General features: G+C 39.3%; 1 protein-coding gene across 1 annotated transcript in view; it reads right to left on the bottom strand.

The window, feature by feature from the left end:
• Positions 1–20,904, bottom strand: part of LOC135221310 (5-oxoprolinase-like) — a 709,982-nt gene that overhangs the window by 354,981 nt on the left and 334,097 nt on the right. The window contains exon 7 of the mRNA XM_064259114.1: positions 19,402–19,627. Within this exon, the coding sequence (XP_064115184.1) occupies positions 19,402–19,627 (226 nt within the window). The remainder of the gene's footprint in view (positions 1–19,401; positions 19,628–20,904) is intronic.

Genomic DNA, 20,904 nt, shown 5'->3' on the forward strand with positions numbered 1-20,904 from the left:
ATATTAAGCGCTATCGATTAGGAAAGAATCGGGCGAAAAAGAGGTGCCAATACTTCTATAGCCAATAAATTAACTAATGGCAACTTTTACACTGGCTACAATCAAGACTCGGTGGCTCATGTAAACTTAGTAGTGAATTTGACTTCGAGGGGGAATGAAGTGCCTCTGTCTCATATGATGTCTTTTTTGTAAATTTGCTCATAAATACATACACCAAGGGATTGCTGTTGGTTTCAGTTCTTGTCTTTTACGATGGTATGTCAGTTGTAAATGTAATTTTGCAAAGAAAAGTGCAAAGATATATTAGAAAAAACATACAAATACCGTAAATTTCCACTTATCTGACGACCTTCCGCGTATAAGACGACCTTTAGATAAGAAGACTTCTACATTGCAAAACCAAATTTTTTCTGGATAAGTGATTATTTGCAAAAATTAAACAGTACAACTATATCTATAATAATGATGACTTAAATAAAGGTTGTTTTTCTTGTTGTATCCAATTACAGTATTACTAATTATTATTGTTACAGTATTACAGAATATAAACAGCGTCATGTACATCATTTGCGTTTGGTATTCTTTACATTCCCAAAATTGCGGCTGATTTGAGTACTATCAATATCTTCATTACCATTATTTATTAGAAGAGATATAATTCGGAGATACCTTTTATTGTAAATTAGTGAAGTTTGGTTGAAAACGTGCACATATTACTTCATTGTATAAGCATTAGGTGTGATTTCTCCAGTTCTGAACATCACTTCCACTTGGCCATTATTAGTTTTATATTCATAACCTGCAGCTTAAATTTACTAGTATTCATTCTTGAGATCTCCATTGCATGATGGATGAACAAAAATGTATTTTATTTTTACTTATGGAAGCCACCAATGAGAATCGGCAGGGTTTAATAACTTGACAATTTTCACAGAGCTCTTAATAAACATTTGATAGATACGGTAAAGACAGCTTTTCGCCATTTCTCAATTCGGTTTATGTCAATATACAATTACAATTACAATAACAATAATAGAGAGAGAGAGAGAGAGAGAGAGAGAGAGAGAGAGAGAGAGAGAGAGAGAGAGAGAGAGAGAGAGAGAGAGTATTGCCTTGGTAAAGGTTGTTACACTGATATATAGCACTTGCAAAAGTCGAATAATAGTTGTATTGAGAATAATGATAATTTTAATAAAACTGGTTTTACTGTAATCATATTGCATGTACACGTATTATCGTGTTACAATATATGAATGAAGCAATTTGCATTTTGGTTTTGTTTACATCTAAAAATAATCAGCTGATCACATTTTGCCGATATCATCACTGTCTTTAGTTGCCAAATGGAACTTAATTAAGAAATACATTCCTTTCTTAAATTAGCAAACCTGGGTTAATAATGCTGATTCTATATAATGTTTTTCATATGTGCATCACCTGAAAGGGAAACCATTGTTTTGTTCACGTCTCATCGCCATTCTCAAACAACCGCTAATAACAATACAATAATGAACAATAATTATCGTATACAATTATCATTCATATGACTGAATTGTTCTAAACAATTACAAACAGCTTTGAGTGCTGCCTCACTTGATGTTCTCTGCGTTTTTGTTATAAAAGCATGGGGGAATGTGAAAACAGTAATAAAATCACTTTAAAAATGCCATGGATAGTACAGAAGATGATTTGTATGACATCGACGACAAAGCCGATGACGACTCGCCAGAACCATACTAGAATTATGGCACATGTGACCAAACTTATGATATGTATGAGAAATTTTTAATGAAAAGTGCATATTATTTTAACCTAAAAGTTATTACTACCATAATTACACCACCACTGCAATGTCTAAAAGATTACTGAAAGATAAAGGTTGCTCTGAGCACATCAGCACAACCATAACTCGATGTTTACATTTTCTCAGCTGGGATCGCAAAGATAAAAGTTTGTTTCATTGATTTAAAATTATTCCCGAAATAGGATGTTTGTTGAGAAGATATGCCAATAACATATAAAATAAAATGGTTTTATTACCTTAATTACCATTTATTTCATAAAATGAATCTTCATGAATGTTGGCGATTAGGCTATAGCACCGAGGCCAAGGCTAGCCTACTAATACACATCTTAGAATTTAAGGTTTGATTTTTAGAATTGTAGCATAAGACAACCCTCAATTTTTAGGGGTGAATTTTAGGATTTAAAGATTAGATTAGATTATAAAATTTTTGGCACATAGCCAAACGCCGGAGCCGAGGGGCCATTCAGCACATATATAATATCTTAATAAAAAAGTCACTGTCATACAAACAAACATACACAAAACTGATCTAACATACAAATCATTCATTTATAAAAACCAAACGAGAAACCTAAAACAATTAAGAGAAAATTACAATTCATAAAAAAAGATATTTTTTAAAAATGTCATTATTTGCTCTGCCTGAGCACCTTCACCTAAAATATCGGCAAGAGTCTTATTTGCCAACAAACAAGCTCTACGTTTGGTTTCAAAATGAGGGCACTCCACCAAAATATGCACCACAGTCAAATCCACATGACAGGTGGAACAGCGGGGAACCTGCCTATCCGCTCCACTCATCATTAGATACCCGTAAGTATATTTAGTGTGGCCAATACGTAATCAAGCTAAAACTATCTCAGACCTTCTATCCATCTGGCAATAAGGCCAAGGATGAACAGAAGGCCTAACCGACTTTAATTTAAGATTATCATCTAAAGTAGACCAGTGGGCCTGCCACTGGTCTCAACAATAAAATCGAATGGTACTTTTAAAATCAGGAACAGGGACGCCCATGTTGGAAATGTGCTTAAGACTAGTTGATGCCTTAGCAGCAGCGTCGGCTCGCTCATTCCCAACAATTCCAACATGGGACGGAGCCCAACAAAACCTAACAGAAAAACCTCTTCTATTAATTAAAAGATAAAACCAATCTTGTACTTCTTGCACTAAAGGGTGGCAAGAGACTAGGCTCTTAAGAGATGATAAAACACTTAAAGAGTCGGTAAAAATGGTAAAAACCTTGTTAGTACAAGAACTATAAAAAATATATTTAAGAGCAGTCAAAACTGCCAGCAGTTCAGCTATAAAAACAGAAGAATTAGATGGAAGCTTTTTTTAATGATATTATCACTAGTCACTACAGAGCAACCAACACCATCAGAATCTTCGAGCCATCAGTATATATATGATGAGAATCACCATGTTCGGAAGCATGGTCCAAGAAACTTGCCCTCAACTGATCACCAGAATGGTTGCTCCTGCTGTCCCTAATTGGGCAGATCTCTAGGCATGGTCTATTCCAAGGAGGAAACTTTGAGGGCAAAATTTCAGCTACTGCAGGAGGTAGTAATCCCACCTCCCTGGCAGAGCTTGCTAGTTGAACTTCAAGTGGCTTTGGCAGTCTAGGTCTATTTGGGGCTCTATCAGTTGGTTCTCTAATGTACTTATAGTTGAGGTTCAGCTTTGATGTAAGTACTCTTGATATGACTCTCAAGCCTAATTCCTCCCTACGGATAAATAGTGGGGGAAAACCTGACTCAACATATAGGCTTTCTACTGGTGAAGTTCCATAGGCTCCCGTACAAATACATAAAGCCATATTATGGACAACATCTAATTTCTGCAGTGTTGTCTTGCATGCACAACCATAAACTTGACAACCATAATCAATTTTGCTTAGGCATAAAACCTGGTACATCCTCAAAAGGGTGATTCGATCTGCCCCCAATTAAAATTAGACACAACTTTAAGAATATTACGACGAAGTTTCACGTTACATTCAACTTCATTAACATGTTGAGTAAACGTTAATTTTTTATCAAATTTAACACCTATATACTTAATGCTATCTTCATAAGGTAAAATGGAGCCATTTAAAAACAATTTTGGGATCTCTTACACTCTTCTTAATCGACAAAATCGTATAGCTTTGGTTTTTTCTGGTGAAAACTTGAACCCTTTAGTACTGGCACATAATGTTGCAGCATTAATAGCAGTCTGGATCTTCTGACAAGCTTTGACAGCTGTAGACTTACTACAGATTATTGCATAATCATCAGCAAAGGCCAGACCATGCACCCCGACAGGAACTTGTTCTAGTAGACCGTTGACAGCTACATTAAAAAGTGTTGAACTAAGGACGCTTCCCTTAGGTAACCCATCTTCTTGAGGGAAAGCTGAAGAAAAGTAAGACCCCACTCTTACTTTCAGGACGTTCTGACAAAAAATCTTTAAAACAATAGAACAAATTACCCACAATACCCCACTCAACAAGTTGCATAAGAATACCCCTTCGCCAGGTAGTGTCGTAGGCTTTTTCTAGATCAAAGAACACTGCAAGTCTGGTTTTGCACAGCAAAAGCATTCTGTATCTCCCATGTAAGGAACATCAAAGGGTCAGAAGTACTTCTCTTTTTCCTAAAGCCAAACTGCCAATTAGACAAAAGATTCTTTGAATCCAAATACCACACAAGTCGACCATTGACCATCCTCTCATAAATCTTGCTAACACAACTAGTTAGAGTAATTGGCCTATAGTTCTTAGGAAGGAAGGAATCTTTAAAAGGTTTTAAAACAGGTACAATAATCGATATTTTCCAAGACTCTGGTGAAGTTCCTGAAAGCCAAAAACAGTAAATGTCTAAAAGAAATTGTTTTGTACTTCTAGGCAAATTAAAAACCATTGAGTACAGTATGTCATCTTCCCCAGGAGATGTTGGGGAAGATAACGAGATTGCATGATCTAATTCTTTCATGGTGAAAGGAAGATTATACGACTCTGAATTTAAAACTAACAGGAGAAACAACTGTGGACAGTCCCTAATATTCCTGAATACAAGAGAGTAATGTAAGGCACTAGATATATTGGAGAAATGCCTACCAAAGGTTTCTGCAACTTCTCCAGAATCAGATATGAGGAAGCCATCAATTTTCAATATAGGCGAGGGAGATGGTGAAAATTTCCCTTGCAGCTTTCAGATTCTGTTCCAGACTAATGACATAGGGGAATCATATTTTAATTCTCTTATATATCTGATAAATGATTCCCTCTTTGCTTGCTTAAATATTTTCTTTTGCTTAGCAAGAGCTCTTTTATAGAAACTTTTGTTGACCAAGCAAGGAAATCTACAATATCTCTTGTAGCAAGTTCTTGTTATCTTTCAGCTCAAGGCGCATGCATCACTCCACCAAGGTACTAGAGGACGCAGAGGTTTACCAGAAGTTCGAGGAATAGGGTGATTCGATCAGCCCCCCAATTAAAATTAGACACAACTTTAAGAATATTAAGACAAAGCTTCACGTTACATACAACTTCATTAACATGTTGAGTAAAAGTTAATTTTTTATCAAATTTAACACCTAGATACTTAATGCTATCTTCATAAGGTAAAATGGAGCCATTTAAAAACAATGTAGGGACCTCTTCCACTCTTCTTAATCGACAAAATCGTATAGCTTTGGTTTTTTCTGGTGAAAACTTGAACCCTTTAGTACTGGCCCATAATGTTGCAGCATTAATAGCAGTCTGGATCTTCTGACAAGCTTCGACAGCTGTAGACTAACTACAGATTATTACATAATCATCAGCAAAGGCCAGACCATGCACCCCGACAGGAACTTGCTCTAGTAGACCGTTGACAGCTACATTAAAGAGTGTTGAACTAAGGACGCTTCCCTTAGGTAACCCTTCTTCTTGAGGGAAAGCTGAAGAAAAGTAAGACCCCACTCTTACTTTCAGGAAACGTTCTGACAAAAAATCTTTAAGACAATAGAACAAATTACCCACAATACCCCACTCAACAAGTTGCATAAGAATACCCCTTCGCCAGGTAGTGTCGTAGGCTTTTTCTAGGTCAAAGAACACTGCAAGTCTGGTTTTGCACAGCAAAAGCATTCTGTATCTCCCATGTAAGGAACATCAAAGGGTCAGAAGTACTTCTATTTTTCCTAAAGCCAAACTGCCGATTAGACAAAAGATTCTTTGAATCCAAATACCACACAAGTCGACCATTGACCATCCTCTCATAAATCTTGCTAACACAACTAGTTAGAGCAATTGGCCTATAGTTCTTAGGAAGGAAGGAATCTTTAAAAGGTTTTAAAACATTTACAATAATCAATATCTTCCAAGACTCTGGTGAAGTTCCTGAAAGCCAAAAACTGTTTAAAATGTTTAAAAGAAATTGTTTTGTACTTCTAGGCAAATTAAAGATCATTGAGTACAGTATATCATCTTCCCCAGGAGATGTTGGGGAAGATAACGAGATTGCATGATCTAATTCTTTCATGGTGAAAGGAAGATTATACGACTCTGAATTTAAACTAACAGGAGGAACAACTGTGGACAGTTCCTAATATTCCTGAATGCAGGCGAGTAATGTAGGGCACTAGATATATTGGAGAAATGCCTACCAAAGGTTTCTGCAACTTCTCCAGAATCAGATATGAGGAAGCCATCAATTTTCAATATAGGCGAGGGAGATGGAGAAAATTTCCCTTGCAGCTTTCGGATTCTGTTTCAGACTAATGACATAGGGGACCCTCTTTGCTTGCTTAAATGTTTTCTTTTGCTTAGCAAGAGCTCTTTTATTGATAATTTTGTTGACCAAGCAAGGAAATCTACGATATCTCTTGTAGCAAGTTCTTGTTGTCTTTCGGCTCAAGGCACATGCATCACTCCACCAAGGTACTAGAGGACACCGAGGTTTACGAGAAGTTCGAGGAATAGACATCATGGCACCACACAGCAATATACTGATTAAATACTCATAAGCAGATGTTGGGCTCTGAAAATCATTTATCTCTTGATCAACTTCAGTAGATTTTTTGAATAATCCCCAGTCAGCCTCCCCTACCTTCCATTTTGGTAAACATGGAGATGGAATATTTTTCATAAACTTCAAGTGAATGGGCCAATGATCACTGCCATGATCATTCTGGTCTACTACCCACTGGTAATCTAACCTCAAAGACGAAGAGCAGATAGTGAGGTGAATGGCTGAATCAGTATTATGAAAAACATCATGTCTTGTAGGGGAACCAACATTCATTAAAGTGATTTCATTTAAGTCAAGCAGCTGTTCTATTATTAAACCCCACCGGTCGCAGTTTGGCTCTCCCCAAAGGGTGTGCTTGGCATTAAAATCCCCCATCAGAATGAAGGGTTTAGGAAGCTGATCTATCAATGTCTGTAGATCGGTTAATTCTAGCTGACAGGGATTACCCTGCGCATCATGCAATCTATTTTCCAATGATGGATCAAGGTAGAGAGAACAAATTGTGATCCATTTATAATTGAAAATTTGAACTGCACAAGCCTGCAACACAGTGTTCAATTGAACAACTCTTTGATTAACAGACTTACGGACTATGATGCCTGTGCCTCCCTGAGCATGTACACCTATCAGGGGTGGAGACCTATGAAATGAATAATTAAAACCCACGTTGGGAGTGTGCTCTCCCAACTTTGTCTCTTGTAGACACATCGCAGATAGATTACGTTCCGTAAACAGAACCCAAACTTGCTCTCTATTTGGTATAAAGCCACGGATGTTCCATTGCATGACAGCCATTATTTAGAGGATGGGATCTTAAAATTTTCTACCAATTTAGGAATCTGTGTCCTGGTGAGGTTTTACCAGTACTACTTGATCTAGATCTAGGTGTTATAGATCTTTAAGATGATGGGCCTTCACTTGCCCTTCCAGTTTTGCTTTTATTTTTCCTATGATGGCTGAGTGACCGAGAATGAGGCGAAGAGGGAGAAAGAGTCTTCTGACCAATAAAGAGGGCCTCCATCTCCTCACCGTCATCTCCACGGTGCACTGTAATGACAGGATCAGGTGAGGGCTCAATGTCAGGCAATGTCCCTGTCAGAGAGAAGTCGTCAACATATTGAGATCTGGCTTGAACCCTTGAACCAACAGGGTCCCCTGACTTGACCAGAGTCTCTGCAACATGAGGGGGCATGAGAAGCCCCACTAGGGGGGGCATGGGGAGCCCCACCAGAGGGGGCATGGGAAACCCCACCAGGGGGGGGGGCACGGTGAGCCCCACCAGAGGGGGCGTGGGAAACCCCATTGGGGGTCCCTGGGGAGCACCACCTGAAGGGGCACCAGAAGTAGCAATATCCGACTGTTGTGCCTTCAAGGCATCTGAATAAGTTTTCCTTCCCAACAGCTTCTTGGCCTGTCCCACACTGACGTCTTCGGCAATATATTTAAGTAATACCTCCTGTTCTTTTTTGAATGCACTGCATTTCTTATCTCGGAATCGATGTTCACCCTTACAGTTCACACAAATTACCAGTCCAGAACATTCCTCGTGCTCAGGCTTGCCACACGATTCACAAAGTTTATTCCTGGTGCAAACATTAGAGGAGTGTCCAAAACCAAAACATTTAAAGCACTGGAGCACTCTCGGTCTATAAGGACGAACTTTCATAATTTCATTGTCAAGAACAATTTCAGATGTCAATAAAGAACTTACAAATGTTAAAATAATCATCGACGAGCGGGGCACTTTGAAAACCTTCCAAACCACATCTGGATACATAAAAATCCCAAAATTTTTCTTCCTCATTTCCATTTCATGTAAATCTTCATTGAAGATGACACCCTTTGCATAACTAAAATTATAGTGAGGTTTTACCTCTTTTATCATACCCTCGGGATCAAGTTTTAAATTTAGGAGCATTACTGATTGAACATTGGTCTTGGCATGAACTAAAAAACTATTACGCCCAAAGCGAGTTACTTCTGGACTCCCAACATTGCCAATCTTCTGACTTACCAACCTTTTCACCTTGAAGAGGTTGCCTCTCTCACCATGTGTTGTAATAATCAACCACTTAGCTGGGTCTGGTGATCTGGAGGTTTTACTTATTTTAGAATCTTTAGTTTCAGTTGGTGGTCTATATATCTCAAGATACCTTGGGACCTCTTCTGCCTCTACAAGTCCAACACTCATAGAATCTGACCTAAACTCTCAGTAGGCTCTGTGAGCTTCCAATTCGTTGTTGAAAAATATCCAAAATTTAAACAAACCATAATTTTTGCCAAGTCTACTCCGTTATTCTTTTACGTTCCCAAATTTACAAAATTCATTAAATAGGGTTTCATAATTCCAGTCTAAAGGGACTGGTTTCACATACAAAATGTTTGTAACAAGGAGCTCATTTGAAAAAGGCTTCAAAGTCACAATGGAGGAATTACCAGAATTTTCCTTGTCCTTGCCTATGTCGTCAACAGAAGGTTTTGTCTCCATGAGACGAATAATTGATGATTCGTCCAGGTAGGCCCCCACCCACCATGGAGCCACATTTAGAGGACAGTGTTGTCCCATACAGGGCTGCCCTAGGGGTACCACCCAGATATACACCCCACCCTCAGTGCTTAAGGCATCATGATGTCCGTCGAGATCAGACCTAGCACTATGAGCAGGGTTTGACATCTAAACTTTCCCCTCGCTCGACCACGTTAGGTACTCGAGTTCTACAGGTGAGGTGGCATGCCAACCATCCTCACCCTCCATCAAATCCAATGGACAAGTCCAAATCATGTCCAAAACCAATCCAAAAGTCATCAACATAAAAACCGTACTTTAAAGGGGAAGGAAGCAGAAGGATGAAACTTTTTTAGTAAAAGGAAAAGGGCTGACATATTTAGTTGGATCGACAGCTGGGCACCGAGACCCAGTGAGAAAGCAGTTCCCACCAGGCATCAAGGCCCAGCTGCTGAACCCTAAGCCCCCCATCCTCAGCAAGGCTTCAGCATCTGGGGGGTTTAGGATTTAAAGGTTGTCTTATAAGCAGAAATATACAGTAATAAGTTACTGAATCTAGTTGTAAGCCATATACAGTACGGTCCCCAATTATGCAAGAATTTGGTCAATCCACGACCTCGCAGAGTTGGAAATTCGCAGATTTAAAACATACCTTATGGGAAAATTCCATTAGGGTCAAGGCAAACGGCAACTTACCCAGTCAAACTTTTTTATACTACTCGTTTTCAATACTCTCTATATACTATACTGTAATTTTTTCCTAATATGAAATTGTTATTATGGATAAATTAAACATTAAAAAGGTTTTAATATCTTGAAAAAGTTTAAAATAACACACAGGATGGTGAAAACTCCCACATGTAAACAATGCCACCATACACAAGTGTACTGTACGATACAGTCATTTCCTTTAAAAAACCTTTTGGATGGAATTTCCTCTACCTATCCTTTGCCAAAAAACCTTCAAACTCCTCTATCTCATCCTCCGTGAAGAGTTCTTCTACTGAAGGAAGGCTTTGTGAACCAATTGAGGTTTCGGGGACTAGCGGATCATGCGTGTCTTGACTCCCGTTAGGCCTAACACACTTGGTTACTAGTGCCTGTCTCAGTTTCTTTGTCCGGCACGTTCACTATGTACTAATCGTTTTCATATAAATTTATTCTACGATAAAAAAGAACTGATGATGATAAAAATTCAAAATTCAACATGAAATGACAGTTTCTTGAAAAGTTTAGATCAAACGATGCTCTCTCTCTCTCTCTTCTCTCCTCCTCCTCTCTCTTCTTCTCTCTCTTCTTCCTCCCTCTCTCTCTCGTTCTCTCCTCCTTCGGTCACTCCGTCCTTCCTTCTCTCTTCTCCCTCTCTCTCTCTCTCAGTGAATCACTTTTTATAGTCATTTCATCAAAACCTACTTCAACAATAGAAAAAATAAGTGATCAAAAGTTAGTAAAAACAAGTTAACCTAGGAAAAAAATTCTTACGTCATATTCAGCAATGATGGATTTCAAGTATCCGACTGCTGCCTAAATGGAAGTTGCTCCTTCCTTCGCCTTTAACTTATGGACAAGCTTTTAAGCTTTGAGAAAATAAATCTTCTTCTCCGGCTTCAAGATGCATACCAGATGTGGATGATAATACCGATCATTCGTACACACAGCGCTATGTTGTCACAAATAAAAAAATAAATGCATGAGGCGGAGCCTTCCGTCTTAGCTAATGGCTGAGCAGAAGCCTTCAGGATACACTTCGCAGATCTGAATAATACCTATGGCGATGATGATGATGCTGATCATTCTGAGTACACTTCACAGATCTGAATAATAGGTATGATGAAGGTGATGATACCGATCATTCATACACACTGAGCTATGACTTCACAAATGCGTGAGGCATAGCCTTCTGTCTTAGCTAATGGCTGAGCAGGAAATCTTTCTCTCGCATCCTCCCTTGGAGGAATAATAGTTTTTTCCTCCAAGCATTCCCCCCACCCCTTCTCTCAGATACCAGTGACACGGGCCCCCAAACCTAAAATACTTGAAAAGACAATAGATTTGATATGTTTTGTGGCATGTGACTTGCAGACTTTCAACGGCTTCGCAGATACAGAAAATCTATTTTTGAGAACTAGCGACCGCATAAAAGGGGAATCGCACAATTCGAACACACATAACTCGGGACCAGACTGTATTTTTATGGGTAATGATGAAACATGACTTTGAAGCTATATCAAAGTGTTTTAGATGATAGTTTAAGGTATACATTTGGTGTTTGAACTATTAACATAGGCAGTTATAAATGTTGTTAGGCGATGTCTGGTTTTTAAACTATTTAAATAGTCATTTATAAGCATTTTTATATGGAGATGTCAAGTATTTGCAGATTTTAGCTATTTGCAGGTGGCTGTGGTCTCCATCCTCTGCAATTACTGGGGGTTGACTGTAGTTATAAAATCTTAATACAATCTGGCAACAGGAAAGTTACTCCTAGCACAAGTGTACAACTCAGACGAAACTGCTCTGTTTTGGCATCGTATACCATGCAAAGCCCATGCTCAAAATATTGAAGCAGCTCTGGTAGGAAATAAGGATTGTAAAGTAACAGTTCTCAACTGTTGCAATGCTGCAGGAACTCACAAAACCAAGTTAATGGTTATCAAGGGCCTTTTAAGGTGTCAAAACTTCTCCACTTATTTACCATGGAAATAAGAAAGGCCACGGATAACCTGCAAACTTTGCCTTGAATGGTTTGAAAATCACTTTGTGCCTGAAGCTAGAGCACACTGTAACTCAGTTGGCCTCAATTCCAAGTGTAAAATATTCTTGATCATGGATAATTGTTCAGCACACCCCAAAGCAGAACTTCCCCTCTTTTATGCACTGTTTCATTGTTGCACTAAATAATGGGAAGCCTCCTGAAGAATTCAAGAAGGAATTCAACTTGAAGGATATGGTATGGTCACTAGCTTCTGCATGAAATAAAGTCGAGAAAAGTACACTTCAAGGTGGCTGGCATAACCTATGGCCAACCTTAATATTTCAGGAAAACAAAGGTAAAGAAGCTGAGTTCTGTGGATTTACTGTTTCGAGTGGAAAGGCTTTGGCCAGGGAATTGGTAGAGTATGCTAAGAATATGTTGAAACAAAATTGTCTAGAAATAATAAAAGAGATTACAGAAGAAAGCATTGAAGAATGGATGAATATTGATAATGATGAGCCTGTTGTTTATCAGCCAACTGATCAAGCAATACTGGATATGGTGAAACAAGGTGAAAATGAGGAAGTGTATGAATCAAGTGAAGATGAAAACAAAAATGTGGAAGAAAGAATTTCTATGGATAAGTGTATTCAGCTGACAAGAGGTTTAATCAAAGGGCTGGGGCAAAGGGAATTTATAACTGAACAAGAAATCATGTCTGTTTATTTGATACAAACAAAATTAATTCGGGAGAAGCCCAAGTACCAAAAACAAGCTACCCTACAACAATGGTTGAAGAAGATTAATTCCAGTGTAGAAAATCCACTTCGTCTACCCCTGATGTTCAAGTAAGCATACCTGCAGACCTATGGTTTGACATAGGCCTACAAGTTCAATATAGGGCTACAGGTTTAATATATGAAGGCCTACTACAGTGCAATGTGTACATATGTATTTTTTTGTTGAAGCCTAATTTAGCCTTTGTATTGCTATACAGAATAAAAACCTTGTATTGAAGCATTATTGTTTGTTTTATTTCCCATTTAAAGTTTGTTTACCTATGAAATTTATGATCCCATTGGGGAATGTTTCAGTGTTCATTTTCCTCAATAGATGGCGGTGTGCATTGTTTTAATTTTTGACGGCTATGATGATGAGTTGAATACACAGTGTGATCATCGAAATTCATTCTATTTTTGTCACCTCATCCCTTTACAATCAGAATAATGATGAAGAAACTAACAACAATAATATGATAAATTTTCTAAGACAATTTGTATTTTTCATAGCTACAAACCTGAGGTCTTAACAAAAGGATAATTTCTAGTGCCTAGCTGGATCCCGTTAAATTGCAGTTGAAAAGCAAGGAATCTTGTGAGATCTGGCAACGCGAGCGTACATCGGGTTGCAAAAGATTGGTCAATGGACCGCACGCACCCAAGCCACAGCGTTCAGTCTTTCCCAACCCAGGAGTCTTTAGCAAGACAGAAGGGTGGCTAGAGGTGGGCAGGTGGGCAGTAAGTACAATGTTAAGACCTCATGTTTGTAGCTATGACGGAAGACGGGCGAAAGCAAAGTGGAGTGTTTACATCCGGGCAGGCTAGCCTACCCCACGGTAGTTACTGCCTAACCACCTTGTTCAAGATTCAACGGCCGTAATTCCAACTACGCTGTAAGTAATTCCTTATGTAAAGGACTGAGGGTTTGTATTACGTGTCGTAACAAATACAAATTGTCTTGGAAAATTTGTCATTTTTTCATACGCGAACAAACCTTCAGTCTTAACAATAGGATGGACTTATACTTGGAGGGAGATACAGACATCCTAAACCAGCTGGGGCCTACCCACCAGACCAGCTCCAGAAGAAATATCTACCGGAGAGGGACTAATGCCTGTGAAAAGCCAGGTACATTGATATCCAACTACTCAAGTAACTGAGCGACATATAATGATACATGGGATGAATCATTGTATAGGGAACTAAAGAGAAACTCTGACGGTCCAATAACAAACCAACACACCAGGGTTTTTTACCACTCCCTACTCCACCTTGCTAAGGAACGGTGTATATGCTACCGAATAGAGGGTTGGTTATTTGCATACCAAGCGACCAAACTATCAGTACGACTACCTTACTCACCTGTATCAGACCAGTCCAGTGAATGACGTGTCTATTCCATAACCCGCCCGAAGGAAGGACAGGTACAAGAGAAAGAGACCAGCCAACTCACTCATTCTCTCATCCATACAATCATCTTAGGTAAGATACAAATGTGCCCTGTTAAGGGGAATGATGAGTTACAAAATCTGTTGGGCAGCCACCACAGGACCCAGGGAAAAAAGTGGTCATAGATCTGTGGGCAACATCCTTAAGTTAGGAGGAGGTGAATGTGGACTGGCGTAACCAAGTACCAGCGCTCAGCACTCTATGTACAGCCAAGTTCTTCTTGAAAGCCAGAGAGGGACAAATACCCCTAACGTCATGTGCTCTAGCCTACACAGACATGGCAGCGGAATCATCAAGAGTCAAGTATGCCTGTCTGATGGTGGCTTCCTGTATCCAAAAAGAGATTGTATTCATCGACACCTCTTTCTCAGTGTGGCCCATGCTAACAAAAAGCCTGCGACAGACTGGCCTAAGGTGCCGTGTCCTTTTAAGCTAGCATCGCAGAGCCCTGACAGGACATAACAAAAGCTCTTGAGAATCAATGCCCACAAAATCATTCAGTGATGGAATAGAAAAGGTGAACCTATCATCGTGCACCGAGAAGTCGAATGGCAGTAAATACCTCACCCGAAGGACATCTACTACTCACTTCTCAGTCCCATAACTTTGCCACTTGGCCAACTGGCCTGCCAGGTAGCCCCCCACCCATGGCAGAGGAGAGGGAGAGGCGCCTAACCTACCGATGACCACCTTTACCTCTGCTCCTGGGGGGCCTTCTCAACTTAAAAGAGCGGGAGTGAAAGGGACATTGGTGCTTGACCTAGGCTGGGATGAACGAGGTGGACCTGCCGAAACCGAACTCCTTGATGGCCTACCAGGCGACAATCTTTGTGACTGCTGCTGGGCAGGGGAAGGAGGAGGAGCCAGACGTCTCCGAGGCGATACTCTGACTTTGACACAGCTTAGTGCACTAATCTGTCCGTCGTGTCAGCCCGACGCCGGTCTGTCGCGTCCTCCAGCTCAGTCCGAGGGAACAGAAATTGAGATTCCAAAAGAACCCCATTCCTCAATACCAACAAGGACTCAGGGTCAACCGATCTTTCCATCCTGAACAAAGCCACATCTCTTCTAATCAGGAGAAGATTAGCCCATAAATTGACGCGGAGGTGTGCAAGATACGAGAACGCCTTGTCCCCAGACTGCAATAAACTGGCAAGAGAAGAAGTACTCACCAACTCCTCTGGTGACCTGTTAGATGCTATTTTGGCAATGACTGCTGACCAAAAGTCCAACCAAGAAACCGTCTGCAACATGGAGGCTTCCTCTCCATCCAAAAGGCAAGCAGACGCCACTGGCAGAAGGATACAAAATGGCTGACCCCATGACGTCACCAGTGGTGCTGATGCAGCATGGCTTCCCTCTGACTCAAAGAAGCGGTAATCATCACTGGCAGAGCAATACAATATGGCTGACCTCGGCTACCAACAAAAACGAGGCCAGGAGGAGGGGGGGAGAGCCTGGGCAGCCTGAGGTGGGGGGAGGCGAGCATCCAAGAAGTACATCACCAAACCCTCCAAGGAGGGTGGACCCCGTAGCCCAAGCAACCCCCCAGAGTGCTACCATTTTGGATGCTTACGACTCCAAATCGAAAGAAACTGATGAAAAAGCCTTCTCCCTCTCGGGAATTAAATTAACTCCCGAGGAAGAGAAGGCGAAATTACATAATAAATCAGCCTCAGGGCCTCCCGATACTTCCAACAACGATTCGATAGAAGAAAAGGAAGGGGACAAAGGCACAACACTAGCATGGGGTGTGACTGCGGCAGGAGAAGAAAATCCCTCCCATGAAGGAAGAGTAGATACTTTACGGTGCTCCCTCTTACTATAAAATAACTTTCACTGCTCTCTAGGCCTCGCACAGCATTCCATGCAAGGATTCGTTATTGTACAAATGTTAGAACGACACCTACTATATGTTATGTGAGGATCCGTCGCTAAAGAAGCCAAAAAACAAGAACGTGGGAAACCTTGAGTACCTCAGCACACAAATTGTCGAGGCTGAGAAGGAGCAGAAGAAGCCATAATAAAACCACACACACACACACAAAGTGAAAACAAGCAATGAACTGGGTAAAGGCCAAGAGAGGTCAACCACAACTCTCGCCCAGGGAGTTAAGAAAAAGACTGAACACTGTGGCGTGGGTGCGTGGTCCTTGACCACTTTTCACTGGATATATACACACATTGCCAGATTTCACAAGATTCCTTGCTTTTCATCTGCGATTTAACTGGATCCAGCTAGGTGCTAGAAATGATCATATTGTTAAAACTGAAGGTTTGTCCGCTTATGGACAATATGAAGATATTGAATTTAGGAGATGAAATTAATGATAATATTCAGATAAAAGTTTGTTGACTTACAGTTAGCCTAACTCGGGAATGTAGGCTAAATTTACTACATATGTTCGTTATAAAGAAAAAATAAAAGGCATGAAAAAATATGAGTTATAAAATGATAAAGTGAAAATATACAAGTAATAAAATGATAAAAATGGAGTCAGAACTCAGCCAAGTAGTCGGCTAAGCCTGCAACTAGGCTATTTGTGTGTGGAATTAGCTTTCAGGACAGTTTTCAAAGGGGGTTTAATCTTTTAAGAGATGTATTCTATTTTCTGGGATTTTCTGTGGCCCAGCAGTGGCCTGGTCCCAACATTTCAGATTTAAGAGGTTGAACTGTACAAAAGCTAAGAACTATGCAACTAATTTTGGACAAATTTTCTATTTCCTTTCACACTTGGTAAAGCTTTCTCCCAAGCAGGAAAATTTCTGTATATGATGCAGAAAGATGGAAGGGGAGGCATATTTTGAGTCAAGAGAGATTGAGAATCATTCTTTCCACTGAGCTTCATTTGTCCATAATTCTATTGCTAAAACCTTCCTCTTCAGACACTGCAATTGCAGTGTTACAGGAGCCAAGATCTCAATCAAGTACATCTACTCTTCTGATAGCTAGCTGTGGCTGCTGATAAAGAGGATGAAACACTTAGGGGAGGAGGAAGAATAATATACACCAACTTCAGGATTTCTGTCAACTGAGTGGAATTATGGCTGTGATGATCACACTGTTAGTATTTCATGGATGAGCTTCAATGCAGGAGAGGGCACATCTGAATAGATTACCAAACAAGCAGGAACCACAGGATAAAAAAAAAAGACCCTTTAGCAGTCCCAGGAGGTTTCTGGGAACATTGATAAGCAGAGGCAATAAAGGTGGACAACCTGGAGGCTAAACAACAGCAGAGGCCATCAACACAGCCTTACAGATCTACAAATTTACATATGTTGTATCTTATGTATGTAGAGGACTTATTGTACTCATACATTCTCACTCAAACAAACTTTAAAACACTTATGGACAGAACACTTTTGTAAATATAGGAAACCCATTACACCATAAACGATAAAAAAATACTAAAACAATTATCTTAGCTTGTGAAAATGATACTCTTATTGACAAGAAGAAAGCAGCCTTGATAAAAAGTACAGCATACAATTACCAACACTCCAAAATAATCTGAATATGACAAATTTTAAATCAATTTGTATTTTTCATAACTAACAAACCTGCAATTTTAACATAAGGGAAAATTCCCTAGTACCTGCTGGAGTCCAGTTAAAAAATGTTACAAGGAATTGGTGGCATCGGGAGTAGCCAAGATGGCGGTAGAGAGGAAGAGTAACCGACCTACCCTAACCCATCTCAGGTCCATTTATCATTTGTTCATATACTGAACAAACCTCTGGTCTTAACATAGGGAAACTTACTATTGGGGGGAGAATAAAGAAAGCCTCAGAACCGACTGGAGGTTCAGCTCACCTGGCCTCACTTCCAGTCCAAAGTAGGACATAGTATGTAATGAGTTATATGTCTCTCTCCCCTTGTAAGAGAGAGGAAGGGACTTGCTTTCATTAGTTTGCATTGTGTACTATGAATAACCAATTAGAACTAATGGAAATGGGGTCACTCAATTGTATCTGACCAGTAATATACAGCAAGACAATCAGTCATCCAATTCACTCTCACTTTCAAACAAACATCTTAAGGTAAGACAAAAACTGTCCTGCTAGGGACACTGGAAGAGCTACACAATTTGTTGAGCTGTCTTCACTGGACATAAGGAAAAAGTGTCAAAGGACCTGTGGTCAATGTCCTGTTGGTAGAAGCTTGTGGAAATGGTTTGGCACAGACATGTACCAGACTTTAAGATCCTTTGAACTGACAGGTTCTTTTTTAAAGCAATGGAAGGGCCTAGACCCCTGACATCATATGCTTTTGCTCGCACTATATTGGCATCTGGATTCAAAGAAGCAGTATACGCTTGCTTAATTACTTCTCATAGGCCTGTACTAAAAAGAAATGTCTTTGTCAACCAGGTCTGATATGTCCAGACCTTAAACAGCTGCGCAGTGCCCTGATGGGACATAAAAGTAATTTTTCAGGGTCATGACCAACAAAATAGCTAAGCGAAGGGATGGAAAGACTTGAATTTGTTGTCGTGAACAAAAGGATTTTGAATCTTAACCACAACTTCTGGGACAAATTCAAAGGCTACTGACCCCCAACCCCTCATGTTTAACATCAAAATTAAGTCCGTGCTGTTCATTAACTCTCTTTGAAGGAGCCAAGACTAAATGGAAAACTGTCCTGAGTGTTAAATTCCTGTCTGATGAAGCTCTTAATCGTTCATATGGACAGTGTGAGACTGCAAAGTACCAGTGTAAGGCCCCTATTCAGTGATTTAAGATCTCTTGGGAACAGTAAGGTGAGTGACGGATGAGTATCAGAGGTTCCAGGAAATGCATGTGTTGTAATACTAATGATTATCTTTGTCTGTTAGAAAAAGAGTGCAATGTCTGGTATGTTCAGACCATGAATGGGGATACTTATGATTTATAGGGTTTTTATTTAACGTATGTATGACAATCTCGTCCAAAGGTCTTCAGAATATTTTTGCCAATGGTACAAGCACAGAACACAAGAACAAGTATGTCAGTCCTTCTTATCACTCACTTCTAGAAAGTGAACCTGCATTCAAGTTTGTTTCCATACAAGATAAGTTCACTGAAAAACTTATTCTTACAGCAATTGAATCTATTATGACCATTAGGACTGTTCTAGGTTTCTAAATTTTAAAGTAAGAGATTTTCTTCTATTAAAAACTTACCTGGTTATGAAGGCCTCCTTGAAGTTACCGTAACAACAAGACCATTCTGGATTATCACAATTATCCTTTACTGGGGTACACATGAGAGCGCAATCTGTCCCCTGATAACGAAGATGAAGGTACAGTTCACATAGTATGCTAGAACTTGAAAATCCTTGTTCCATTAAGGCATTCTTACATTTGTTTTCCAGATACTGAAGTCGTGATTCTATATACATGAAGTTACCTGTATAAAAATAGATTGAACAAAGTCAAGAGAAGTGTTACACTGCTGGTTACACATGTCGTAGCAAAAAGGCATCTTAACAGAATAGTAACAAACTAACTTTGAGTTCTGTGACAGCAAAAATATTATACATTTATTTGTATGGTGTTTTACATTGCATGGAACCAGTATTCAGCAACAGGTGCTCTTTCTACTATCATTATTAGGCACCTTTATTTCTGCCTTTTAATTTAACAATTAAATCTATTAACCATATTGCGTAGGAATGGGAAGACTAAGAACAGGAGCGATTCAGTGACAAAATGCTGTAAGACCAGGATTTTACATGGAAACTCAAAATTAACTCACATTTAAATTCTGAACTTCCCTCAGTAGAATGGATTTTGCTTGCAAAATCAATCATCCCAAGTTTCAATAATTTTGTGTCAAATTACTATAGCTAAACAAACAAATCTAAATTTATTATCCTAAAACATTTGCTCAATCTTCCCCACCAGTAAGCAGTGGTTAGTACAGTGGTACCTTGATCTATGAGTTTAACTCGTTCCGTGGCCAAGCTCATAGCTCAATTTGCTCTCATATCAAATCAATTTTCCCAATTGGAAATACTTAACAACTTTTTTGGTATGTACAACCAAATTAGTTAACAACAACATGTGTTTGGCTTGTAGTTCAACCATCGTATGATAGTAAACAATTACTGTAGTTATGTTATAAATGATGTATGTAGACTAGGACTGATATATTTTCATGTAATAACTTTATTCGCTATAGATCAAAGATCAACAGGGAAATATACTTATACTGTTAAATTTAAACCAAGTTGTAGCTGAAGCTGAGAAAACTGTTCAAGCTGCTAATGACTCTTATTGCGCACTGGCAACAAGGATATAACTCCTGTAAACTTATGCCATCTAACACAACCGTAGATACAACTGAGAGAAAATTATTTTAATAAAAAATACTGGGCTTGAAAGAACAAATTTTACTGTTGTTTTCATGCTGATAAAAGATAACGTAAAGCTCATATTACAATGAAATCAAGTAAAAATAACAAACGGAATCACACTATTTTTTTACTTTATAAAAATGCCACCAATGCAATCTGTTTTAAAAAAATAATTTAGTTCACAGTCACAACGAGATGTATTCAAGTCACATTTTAACTTAAAAACATGTTATATAACGAAAAATGACATTGTCTCATATAAGTCAAGTGTCTAGATATTTCATTTATGCTAAATAGATGCAGGAAAATTTGCTCAGAGTTGAGCTAA

This window comes from Macrobrachium nipponense, chromosome 2 (assembly GCF_015104395.2).
Source record: "Macrobrachium nipponense isolate FS-2020 chromosome 2, ASM1510439v2, whole genome shotgun sequence".
Classification (NCBI taxonomy): Eukaryota; Metazoa; Arthropoda; class Malacostraca; order Decapoda; family Palaemonidae; genus Macrobrachium; species Macrobrachium nipponense.